At 36.7% G+C, this 12,866-nt stretch overlaps 1 protein-coding gene across 2 annotated transcripts in view; it reads right to left on the minus strand.

Annotated features, from left to right (window-relative positions):
• The window catches only part of BMPR2 (bone morphogenetic protein receptor type 2), a 112,330-nt gene that overhangs the window by 22,410 nt on the left and 77,054 nt on the right, over window positions 1-12,866 (minus strand). Inside the window, exons 4-6 of one of the 2 annotated variants that reach the window (XM_075153468.1) lie at window positions 4,803-4,913; window positions 4,235-4,326; window positions 1,955-2,185 (exon numbers count right to left, since the gene is read on the minus strand). In XM_075153468.1, coding sequence (XP_075009569.1) covers window positions 1,955-2,185; window positions 4,235-4,326; window positions 4,803-4,913 — 434 coding nt within the window. The remainder of the gene's footprint in view (window positions 1-1,954; window positions 2,186-4,234; window positions 4,327-4,802; window positions 4,914-12,866) is intronic. The other variant, XM_075153469.1, reaches the window with a different exon arrangement.

The raw sequence follows: 12,866 nt of genomic DNA on the forward strand, positions 1-12,866 counted from the left end.
TGCTTTCACCGAGGCAACACCAAGAACAATTTCCTGCGTGAAAGTGTTCTGGTTTGTGTGTTCCTATTTCCAAGAAGGAAAATATTTCGAGGGAGAATGACGTTTGGATGGGGAGTATTTCACCTGCACATCTTGTATGGGTTACTCCTTATTGAAATAAGATTTATGGCTCCAGTTTGAACGGTGCAATTCCCTTTTAGTAGGGCTGCCACAGCAAGGTTCCTTCTCTGCTGTTTGGTCCACATACAGCACAACATCTGCTCACTGAATTAAGGATCACACTGCATTAATTACACCTGCTGTGCACTTTTTCCAATGACTTCCAAACCACCAGTGGATTTATTTCAGACTAATCTTGCTGTTCTTAATACCATATTGAGAAAGAATCTGATAATATGATGTCATAAGCTTCATCTGTGCATTTAATCAGATCGTTAACAGATCCTGTTTTTATAAGCCACAAGACACAATTTTCAATCAAATTACATTTCAGCTGAAAATCCTTTCATTCAGGAAAACAGCAAAACCAGATCTCCTGTTAAGACAGTTATGCTATGCCCTCCCAGGAGCAGAATACTCACTTGATTTCACTTAACTCAATTAGTTGAAAATAAGCCTCCTCTGCCAGAGCAGGCCAGAGCTGATGTGCTTTGCCACTGTCCATCTGGTATGGGCATGACCGAGCTTTTTCTATGGTCGTTTCTAGTCTCTGCAATCTCTTCTTAGATACCCATCTCTTATAAGCTTACATGATCAAGTGTGTTCTCACTTAAAAGTTTCAGTTAAGATACTCTCTATATATTTGTGAAGTGCTATGTTGCCTTAAATTTGCATATATATTTAGACATTTATATACAAGGATGCATTTAACTTTCAACACAAGCATATACGTAGAGCCTAAAACACCCTAAGACAAGCCATCATTACTGCTATTTATTACTGTTCTGTTTCTTTTTGCTATTTGAATAAGCAGCTTTTGTCCTACTGTCCCCATAACAAATCAGGCTTCAGCCATCACCTTTACACACTGGAGGAAATACAATATGAGTTCGCTTACTTGAGACCAAAAAGCTCATTAAAAATTTATTTAACTGAACAATTAAAGTTCTTTCCCATACACAAGCAAAAAAACCCCAAGATAAATTGTGAAATGTAATTTTTTGCATTTTCATATATATAACCCCATATACCTTACATTTTATGATTTTTCATGAAAGCAATTCACATTTATGCTGTGTATTTTTAGAACATCTTTGTTTCTATATGTGTACACACACACACACAGAGCATTAGGAACTCAAATCAATGAATTTGAGGGATGTAAGCATTCAGTTAGCTAAGGAGATTTGAAGATATGGTTCTAGAAAGTAAGGTTGCCTTCTTAAGACTTCTCCTACATCATCACTATATGGTACAGCAAAATAAATATGGTATGCCACAGAATGTTTTACAGAAGATAATAGGATAAAAAGCCAACATGATTTATAGTACCACAAACTAGCTTGACAACAATACTGGATCTATTATGTTTCATTGTAAAAAACCCCACCATTTACAGCTACTGAGTGAGGTCATAAATACCATAACAGAGAAATAATGCCTTAATACTAAGAAGTTTTAAATTTATTAAATTATTTTTAAGTAAAAACAACTCTTCAAATTCTGTCCTTGAATATTGCAGAGTTGACTAAAAAAACCCACACCATAACGAAGAGCAAATACTACAGCTAAGAATTTATAAGACTACATTTGGTAGCACTAACTGGGAAATCTTAAAGGGTATTACAGTAAACCACACTAAGGTTCATTAAAATTCTAATTTATATGGATTATTTTTACATTACTGTGCAAGAAGAAGCAATGAAAATCACTGACAAATATTAAAGTACATCCTTTTTATGTGGCTGTTCTTAGGAATCTAAACCAATGCGATTGATTTCTTTGAAGCACTTACATTGGGATAATATTCCATCACCAATAAATATTCCATACGGCCGTCTGCAGTGAATCTCTCATCCCCCACAATGAAGCGGGCAATGTTGTCATGTTCCATCAGTGGAATTCTGTAAATGTTCCTCTCATTGACAAAGTTCTGACGATTAGCAAAAGAAAATACTTTCACAGCAACTGGACGTTCATCTAGGGAGCCTTTATACACTGCTCCGTATCGCCCCCGGCCAATCAACTGCAAAAAAATGTAAATAGTTAGTTCACTAAATAATAAAGATGATAAAGAAGACAAAATCCAAGTTTTCACTCCACAAAGATTGTATGCCAACTTTTATACTGACTTACGCTACAAAAAATAGTGAATAGAGTGAATACTTTGTATTGAAAACTAGAATTAGTTTTCAATTAGTAAAAGCTATTTTGGAGCTGGAAACCTCAGCATAGGCCAACTTAGATCTTACTAAATTGATCTATGGTCTGAATACCCAGTAAATAAATCATGAATAATCTATTCAGCAGTTTTATATACAGAATCAATAAAATCCATGTGTTTTGTGCTGTTAATTCTCTTATTAAACTTTTGCCTACTAAACATTTATAGCTTTTATGTGATCAATTTTAATTAACTCCAGAGATCACAGACATTAAGCTAAACATTTTAGGTTTAGGATAGCTTTATAACCCTTTTAGGTCAGTAATAACAATATATGCATTTGTAGTGCAAAATAGATACCAAAAGAGGTAAACAGGTTTTAACAGAAAGGAATAATTAATTCCTTACTGCCTGTGAACCTTTATTCTAGCCCCCACTATGTTAGACAGTCTTCACAGAACGGCCTTTCCCATCTCCATGGCAACTGAAGAAAGATGCAATCTCTGCTCTGAACCAAAACGTTTGACCACCTTCAGGAAGAGTCCTAGTTTCTAAAGCTCAAAAAATTCTAACTACATAAGAATTTAAGTATCTATTTAATTCAAATAATTTTCAGGAAGACCTAGACGTGAAACTAAGGATTTCATGGACCAGTATCTTCTTACTTTTTAAAAACTTACAAATGGAGAAGGAACGGAAAGCAGAAGGGATTACAAAAGTAGTGCTTCTAAAGATGATAAACTTGTCTAACAGGAAAGTTTTCAACAATGAAGTATCCTTTACCAGACAGACTTTCCATTTTTCAGTCCTTCCATGCCAGTGGATTGCAAAGCAGCAGCAAGTCACTTCAAGGTACAAACCCGGAATATATTCTACCCACAGAGATGTGAAAAGGCAAGCACAGGTTAAGACAATTTGTTCTGCAGCACCCTATGACTGGCGGTGAGGAGTCAGCTCCTTAGGATTTAAGAAAGAGGACAGAAGACCCCATAGCAGATCTCTACACCAACAAAGCCGCTGCTTTTTCCAAGACTGCATATCAGTATGAGTAATTTCATCTGGGGCTTTGCACACTTCTACAATACACATCCTTACTCTTGTAAACTCTTCCTCAAGTACTTTTTTGTTGGCAGAAAGGACCCAAGCTTCTTTGCTGATTAGTCTGCTATCACCATTAGCCCAGACCACACCGCATGTCTGCAGTCTGCATCTCTAGGTGTGATTTCTAATGGGCAAAAAGAAGAGAAGTACCACTCTCGCAATCTCTCTCAGTCATTGTACTGATTTATTTCTGGCTAAAAGCTTTTAAAAATTCCTTAAGTTCTATCAAGCACACCAATTGAAAGCATAACATTTTGCAATTTTCTGATGATACATCTAATACCAAGCTGAGCAGAAAGTTCTGGTTGGCCTCTAGTTGCCATGGAGATAGAGAGTACCCCACTGTGAAGAATGACTATACATAAATGCACCACTACTGAAATATACTGCCCTATCTGCAGTAAATTCTATATTCCAATAGTGTTACTAAAGCATTTCAAATGACTATGGTCGGATACAGTACTTACAGCGATCAGTGTCAAGCAAAAATATGGATCTTTTGATGCAATGCTGAAATACAGCACATTTCAATTTCCCCCATTACCTCCCAGTGTTTAGTATTTTCTTCTCAAGGTAGAACATGCTCTAGCTAATACCAACAATATTACTAACAAAACCAGGCAAAATGTTACTGCGGTAACCTTTTTTTTCTCTTTTTTTCTTTTAATTTCTTCTTTAAACTGTGATTTAGAAGATAGCATTACAGGAGCACCGATACATTTATTTCTGTAACTATACCTGGGAGGTGGCATGACCACAAGTGTTACATTGAATAAAAATGAAGATTAAGAAAGCGAGTTGAACATTTACCTCCAACAATTTTAGATTATCCAGATCCAATGACGGCTCTGATGCTGCTGCCTCCATCATATTCATACTGTGCAAACCTTGTTTACGGTCTCCTGTGGAAGAGGGTGGGGAGGGAATCAGACAGTTTCCTTTTTTTGCTATGCTGTAAGTGAAAACAATACAACTTACCTGGGACTTGGCAGAAGGACATATTGTAGGCAAGGACAAAACAAATAAAAAGGAATCCTGTAACATCATCTCAGTCAGTAAAATCAGCAGTGAAGGTGCTGATAGCTACAAACTTAAGGCTCTTTGCTACACAACTATTTTGATAATTGAATGTCACTATAAACTGTGTTAAGCAGAGGATTTGTTGAAGAAAAATGGGTCCCAAAATGCCAGCTTAGAGAAATCATAAATCTCTCTGGACTGTTATGAAAGGGATATCACCATAAAGTGTCAGAGAGAAGAAAAGGAAGCATAATGTACAAACATATAATAGGGACTGGGGAGAACAGAAGACATAAGTATAACTTTGAGAAACAGTCAAAAGAACAAAAAAAAAAAAAAAAAGATCATCAAACCCTACCTGCAAGCATTCTGTATCCAAAGAACAGAGCAGCAATCAAAACAGCCAGTACAGACACAGATGCAAGGGCAATAACTATAGTCTCATCTCGATGAAAAGAATGAGAAGAATCTGAAAGAAAACAAGATGAAGATGCTTCAATTGTAAATTTGAAAGAATTGGCACTGTAAAACATGTAATTTTTATTACAACGAGAAAAAAAAAATTGTACTCTGGATTGTAAGACATTGCACTGAACTCTTTTTCCTCTTAACATCTAGGGATGGCAAAAGAGCTGATCAGCTCAAACACAGCTGAGCGCACATTCGTCGGCAGCTTCTCCCTGTCCTCCCTTGCCACCGCAAAGAGAGGCACCAACAGCAGAAAGCGAACCTTCTTTCTAGCTGGCAAAGTTCAGCCCAGCCATACAAGGCCAAGTTGAGGCAGTCCTGCTCTGCTATCTGTGCCTTAACCCAGTGTCCTGGTATGAATCAGGTTTGTAACCTTTACAAGTTTTTTTTAATTATTTTTCCCAGAATGAAAATCTCAAAAAAGTTTGCTAATAGTGCTGCAAATGCGACAAATACTGAATGCTTTGTATTCAAATACCTACAACATACATTATTTGTGCAAATATTTCAAAGTATTTTGGGGTTTTGATTTGTTTCATGTCAGCACTCAGATAATTTTTAGCATAATTCTCACTCCTTAATTCACAAAAAGACAGAGACATCTCCAGAGACTATCAACAAACCTGAAACAACAATAAAACACTAAGAAAAATTAAGTAACTAGTTTTATTGAGCCTTTTTAAAAATAACATTTGATTTTTGTCAAAATCTAAGCATTGTGCTTTTTCTTCTTTTTTTTTCCAGAGGAAGAAAAAGTTTTCATGAAAAAATTTGTTAGTGTCTTGAATGGTTAGCTTAATGCTTCTCCATGTCAGACCCCAGTCTTGCTTCTTGCAGGCATGTAAAAATTCAGCCACTTTAATATAAAAATTTATTACTGCAGATATTCCTCTGATGTCAGAATCACTGGAATGTGGCACTACAAGACCTCATTTACTTTGGCTTCAAAACCAAGTTTGGGAACTATGTTTAAACTTGTCTTATATATTGCTAAAAGTACTCCTTAAAAGACTGTAATGAGACCTAACTATGCTAAACCCACAAAATATAAAATGCACACAAGGCTCAAACATTGGGTAAGTTTCTAGGTGAGGCTGAAATACAACTTATCCCAGTCTACGCTAGCTGCATAAACTGACAAATTCACTTTGCTTGAACTGCATTTAAAAGAAATTAAACATGATTCACTTATTCCAATTCCCAGTGTGGATAGACACAAGAGAACCAGATAAGAGAAAGAAAATTTAAAAGACAACAGTTTCCATTTTTACATAACCATAACGGTAAGAGGAAATAATAAAAAGCTGCTAAAACAATATACCAGAGAGAGTTTCAGCTGTGATAAAGTATGTGAAATATCACCCACCAAAAATAACACGCACCTGATACCTGATAATCCCTTTAAATAAGAGGGAACTTGTGATAATCATGACACCATCACATTTAAATTTGTTCCGACAAAAGAAATACTATCGCTACTGGTTTTGGTAAGGTAAGTTTCACTAAGAAAATAAGCTATTGCCACAGAGCACTGTACTGTGGAATAAGAATTGCAACTTCCATTGCGAGGAGATTAGAAGATACACGTTACAATTCTCATCTAAATTATGAATTCAAAACATATACGTACATACATATATATTAAAAACCACAACATCATAAAGGAAACTTACATCATACAAAGCTATATGAAATATTACACAAGTGTAGTAAGCTGAATAATTGCTGGCAGGGAAATCGTAATTTTGACTTTCATATTTTTGTGAATGGAATTTACATTTTATTGGCTTATCTTTTAAAATATATATTAAATATGGTGATTTTTGCAGTGTTCAAGATAGTGCCTAGCATGTACTAAGAAAATGCAAGTTTTGAGGGGCTGGGCTTTTTGCTATAATCTCAGCTGTATCTTCTTTGACCACACAACTAGGGTGCAGCCATTTACAACCTTCCCATTGCTAAATATACAGTAATCTTTTCCACCACTGTTTGCCAAATGCTATCTAATGCCTAAGTTGGATTGCTCTACTTTAGTTCTTCTTACAATCAACGGGTTAACAACATGCCTCCATCATGAGGGCCCTCCTCTACCCTGGAACAGGATTTTGCTGTTCCTCCACCCCTAGCGTGGCCCAGGGCGAGGGCATCCTGAGCAACACGGGTTATTTAGCAGCTCTGGCTGCGTCGGCACACTTGCTCTTTCTCCCATTAGAAGCTTGTGAATGGTGGCATTATGCAGGCTGGAGAGCTACTAGAAAATCTCCAAATAACAACATTTTGTGCTGATCAGCAGTAGAAAAACATGCAGAGAAAAAGCATCGTTGCTTTCTCCTTCTTTGACGGACCATCCCGTCTGGAGGCTTTTTATCTTTAGCGGGTAGCTGTGCAGCCACCAGGTAACCTCAAAGAACTTCCCTGGCCTTCAACAGGAAAGAATGTTTTAACTTTTTTTAAGCAGAGTTTCTTCTTAACAAATCTTAGACTGGCTTATCTTGAATCAATTTTTAATTCTTATAAACATTTTAAAATAATGTTGTCAACATTCCAACAGCCCAGTCAGTCCTACAGTGTGAGTTACTATTGTCAGGTTGTTGAGCAACTTTTATAAATTTAAGAATAAATACAAATTTCTTAATAAGGGTAACTGAACACCTCAATGGAGTGGTAACGTGCAGCTCAAAACAGCATGAGTGGGTAAAACGCTGCATATGACAGCCAGTCATTTCCCAGCAAGGACGATTGTACTATCTTTACATATAAAGAAAAGCACAAAATAAACACAATGACAAAAGCCCAGATGGCCCCAGAAAGTAATATTTCTATCTGCCCTCTATCTGCTTTGTATGACTAATAACTTTTGACGTTGTCAGATTATCAATCTTTCTTAACTAGAACAAAAAGGATATGTCATCTATCGACCCAGTCTCAAAACCTTCCAAAGCTTAACAAGACCGATATTAACTAATTCATTTTTTCAATCCATCTCTTTCTTTGGATATATTTCATCTTTAGCCTTTTACACCAGCTGCTGACTTGCCTTTAAATGCCTAGATGAGAAATGCTACCAAATCCAAAACCAGATAGGACCTCTCAAGGCATCTGCAGACGTTCACATTTCCTCTTTTATCTACTTTTAAGTAAAATAACACATATTTTGTATATACATATACATACACACACAAGCCATATTTCTCTTGGTATTATTTGGAGATGCATTTTAACTAACTCACCAAAAGACGTGTCAGTGTGGGTCAATAAAAGTAATTACTGCCCTTTAAGCAAGGCACTTTTTAAATAAGAATGTAAAATACACATGTATACAAATTTCTTTTCATGTTTTCTTCCATGAACTTATAGTCCTGTCTGAAACAACCACGACTCCTTAAGATTAGGAAATTCAATATGAAAGTTTATTTGATATTACACTTCCTATCAGTAGCTCCAGATGCATCACAGAGCACAAACAAAACTTTCTGAAGTAAGACCTTGTTGGTCTGAAACTGTTAACAACCCCATCCCCAAATCAGTGGACTCTGCTTTTAAAGTTTATGTACAATGACAAGACACCTGCCCTACAGTTTCAGTATTTTTTCGTCATGTCATAGTATGAACTGACTTTAAACATGCATAACTACTATTCAACAATCTCATTTGAGTTTTTAGGATCATTACCAACGTTTTGGTATTTCTTTAGTGGCAAATATAAACTGAATGAAAAACAAACTGTTCAACACTGGCTTCAAATTTCAGACTGGGAACACTGGTATCTCAATATTGTTCCCAAACCAATGTATAGCATAAAAAAACCAATAGCATATGCTGAGAATTAGTCTGCAGAATTAGCTGCAGACTCTAGAAAATCCAATGATTAAGGAGCTGACTGCTGAGCCAAATTCTACCCACACTTGTACGCAGAAGATATCAGCAAAGCTTCCTCAAGTTTATGTTACTGTAAGTGAAAGCAGAGGTTAGCATAGTTGCTTGTTTCACTGCTATTTATACGTGACGTTTTTATTTCCAACTTCCCCGATCTAAAACAAAATCCGCCAAAACAAAAAATTAAAACCAACAGAAAGTGTTGTAAGGCCCAAAACATCTTAAAAGCCAACTTCTTATCCCACTTGGATGGGAAAGGGAGAGCACTGCTCACAGGGCTACCGATTCTTCAAGCAGCAGTGTGACGATGCCATTTAGAAGGCACCCAGCACGTAGACACTTCTATCTTGAAACGTTTCTGCCAGTAATTCTGATATTAGTCAACATTTTTCTGAAGTCCACCAATCCCATCACAAAGAAATATCACAGCAAATAGTATAGCAGTCTTTTTTTTTTTAAAATAAGAAAAAGAAATAAAGCACGACTCATTAAAACAGAGACGACCTCCTTCTGGCTGGGGAGCAGCTGGTAACCAACAAGCCACCATTCCCAGAAGCGTCCTGACCTCACCATCAATAAAGAGCTTGTTTTCGGGTTCCAAAAACCCGAGTACAACAGCTCCTGTGTAGAGAGAGAATTTTGTCAAAGGTACACACAAATAGTTGAGAATGTATTTCAGAGCAAACAGTGAAGGGGAATGCTTCTAGTGCTCGGTTAGAAATGAGTCATCTGGCTGAACCCAGCCCTGCACTTTGGATACTCACTGCAGGCACTTCTACCACATTAGGGATTTCTCTCTCTTCTCTCAGGCATCACTGCCGTAATAGTTTCCAAACACTTATACAATATCTTTGGTAAATTAATTTTTCAAAATTAAGCTTCCATATTGCCACACATGGAGGTTGTCTACTGCTGCCTTCCTAACCTTCCCCGGGAATGACACAGAATGAAGAACGCTGACAGTGCTAATGGCATCAGGAGGAATAATTTTCCTTCAAATTAACTTTTCCACTATAAACATAAGCTTGTAATATTAATTAACACAAAAGTATTCCAATCTGTGCCTATGCTTGAAAAAGCTTCTTCTTTTATTTCTCTGTAATTTAACTTTCAAAAATGAAAGCCTCTTTTGTATGCTTCCTGTTTCCATGTTTAAAAATTAGCATTTATCCTCTTACCAAAGAAGATTTTGAGAAATCAAAGAAAACTGAAACAAAACCAGGTAACAACAGCCAATGGCAAAAGAGTCTGTAAACATTACAGAACTCTTCCCTGGGAGCCAGAAAGAGGATCCGCGATTCCTGTATTTTCTTTTCCCATCAGCAAATACTGTGAAGCCTGCAGACAGCTATCCCCTTAGTTCCCCCCACCCCGATATATCTTCCTCTGTGGCCGCTCTAGATAAAGCATCAATTACCCACCACTACCAACGTTATTGCAGCAGTTCAAGCATCAAAGTCTGGGCTATGAAGGTAAAATATTCCAGCCTGGTTGACGAACTGTGAGGAACCCATGCAGAGTTTGCACGTTTCCTACTTCACCATTCAACAGATTGCTGCCCCTGATACTATTACTAAAATTACAAGGTATGAAGTGAACAGAATGAAAAATGAGGAGAAGGAAGGATAGTCGCCTCCTTACAGCAGCTGAAAGCTGTCCTGAAAACTCCTCTCTACCACTATACCAATGGTGCTACACCAGGATGGCCAAAGAGCTCCCTGGGACACTGCAGAGATCACAGTTACGATGAGATGTCTTAAGACAGCCCTGAGAAAAGGCAGTGAGTGTTAGCCGTGTTGAAAAACTAGGAATCCCATGGGAAAAAATTTGATTGTATAATTAAAGGCTGTATCACAACACAAACACACACAAGGAAACAGTGTGCCTTAAAACTGTGAAAGCAATGATGTTGTTTCCTTTTAATCTTTAAATGTTTGAATATGAAACCTTAGGCTTTGAAATGTTGTTTCAATGCTATATATTTATATAGGGGTGATCATATAATAAAGGATATTTGCACATAAATTTCCGCCAGATCTCTATATTGCTATTAAAGCTTTTCATTCAATTTTCAGAAATCTGCCTACTCTTCATGTAAATGACTCACAGCTGTGTATCTGTCACACAGTCGTAAATAATTCTAGAAAATGTATGTGTGTATTTAAGTTTAGATAAGCATTGTATAAAAACATTTTAGGGAAACGTACAATTATTCTATATCATGAAAATCAGTTTTAAAAACAATTACCTATGTTCCCACAGAATTTCTGATATCAATATATCAGAAGCCAAGGGGTCTTACAGCTGATAGGTACCAAAATGTTAGTATTTACTTAAATTACCATATCACCAAGTAAGTAGCAATGTTAGTTTCCAACAAATAAGGAAAACACCATCCTTTAACCTTCACAGCACAACAGTAACATCTGATTCTTCAAAACAACTACAGCTGTGTGGACTCTGATCAAAGTCAGTAAAATTACACAGGGACTCAAAAGATCTGCCCATACAGATCACTTTAAAAAGAAGCAGAGTCTTCACGCCATCCTACAACTATTTCTTTGATGTGATAGATTCAATATGTTCATTGCCAATCTGTTGCAGAAGTTGCTTTTCCATTAAGGAATATTAACAATACTGAGGATGAGATCAGAAGCATGAGGGAAACCTTACGGTTCAGTCACCAACGCAGCGCGAGATGGGAGGCTGAAGTGTGGGGGCAATATGGCCTTCAGCTGCAGATGACTGAAAATATGCTCTGCAGATTGGAAAAGTGATTTTTCAAGTATCTTTAATTCTACTTGCTTTTAAAGTCGCATTTTTTTTTCACAGTGGCCCTGCACAACTTTCATGACAGCGATAAGATCTCAGTCCTTTGAAAAAAACATATAATTAGCAATCTTTTCCAAGGGCCCTCAATCTTTTCCAAGGGCCCAGAAATCAATCTGTTTATCTGTTTCGTCTACACATAGCTTATATCAAACATGTCCTAGGATCTTCCACAAAGTGTGAAATAAGCCCTCATCCCTTACTGCATTCTAGCAGCGCATTCCAACCAAACCAAAATACCTCATCAGGTCTTTTTTCTTTTCTTTTCTGGACAGTAATCAACATTTCTTTCCAACCAATTGACCACTACCTCATTCCTGATCCACTGTCCCACAGCAAGAGAGTTCAGTCTTCATCACGCTAGAGCGAATGACAAGAAAGCCTCCAATATAAACACTATACCAAAACAACTCAAACTATTTTAAGTAAATCTTAAATTCATTCAGTGCAGGGAAGAAAATGTGAAAGAAAAAAAAAATAAGCAGAGAACTTGCAACAAAGAAATATGTTAGTAGCCTTTTAGATACCAGGGACATAGGTCAGACTTTCATATATGCAAACAAAAATCCCAATCACACAGCCTTCTACACCAATTTAGCTAAATGCATTTAAACACACGTTTGTAGTTAATCTGAAACTACAAGGTCAGAATACCTTAAAGTTATATTCTACAGACCTCTACAATGAACTCCAGCAGGAGCTATTGCCAGTTTTCCATTAAATCTATGCATAGCTGCGAATGATGAAAGGAAAAAAATAGCATTTCCTAAACAATTTTTGCCATTCACCTAAGCTTTTATAAGTGCATGTTTTAAAACAACTATTACGCTAATTCTGATTTTTAAGCCCGTAAATTTGAAGCGAGGCTGTATCCTTCTGTAAGCACTTGACAAATTATTAATAAATTTAAAATCCATGTCCAAATTTTGTAATAAGATAGTATAAAATCTAAATATTTGATACCTACCAATGTGACCACCTTCAATATGTAAACCAAAGTTAAAGTAAGGAACACTATTTCACATACAATTTTTGGAGGCACCTGCGTGCACAAGGAAGTTAGCAAGGAAACTGCTATGGAAGAGGACTGAGCACTCAGTGCTTACGCAGATGAAAAGCACCATTGGAACTGCATTTTTTGTGGGAGATGGTGCAACATTCTTTAACAAAATAATCCTGCCAACCAGTAACCCTAAGGCAATTTTCTTTGATAACTGAAAACGGATGCGTTTTCCCTGGACTTAAGAGC

Source organism: Calonectris borealis, chromosome 6, assembly GCF_964195595.1.
Source record: "Calonectris borealis chromosome 6, bCalBor7.hap1.2, whole genome shotgun sequence".
Taxonomy (NCBI): Eukaryota; Metazoa; Chordata; class Aves; order Procellariiformes; family Procellariidae; genus Calonectris; species Calonectris borealis.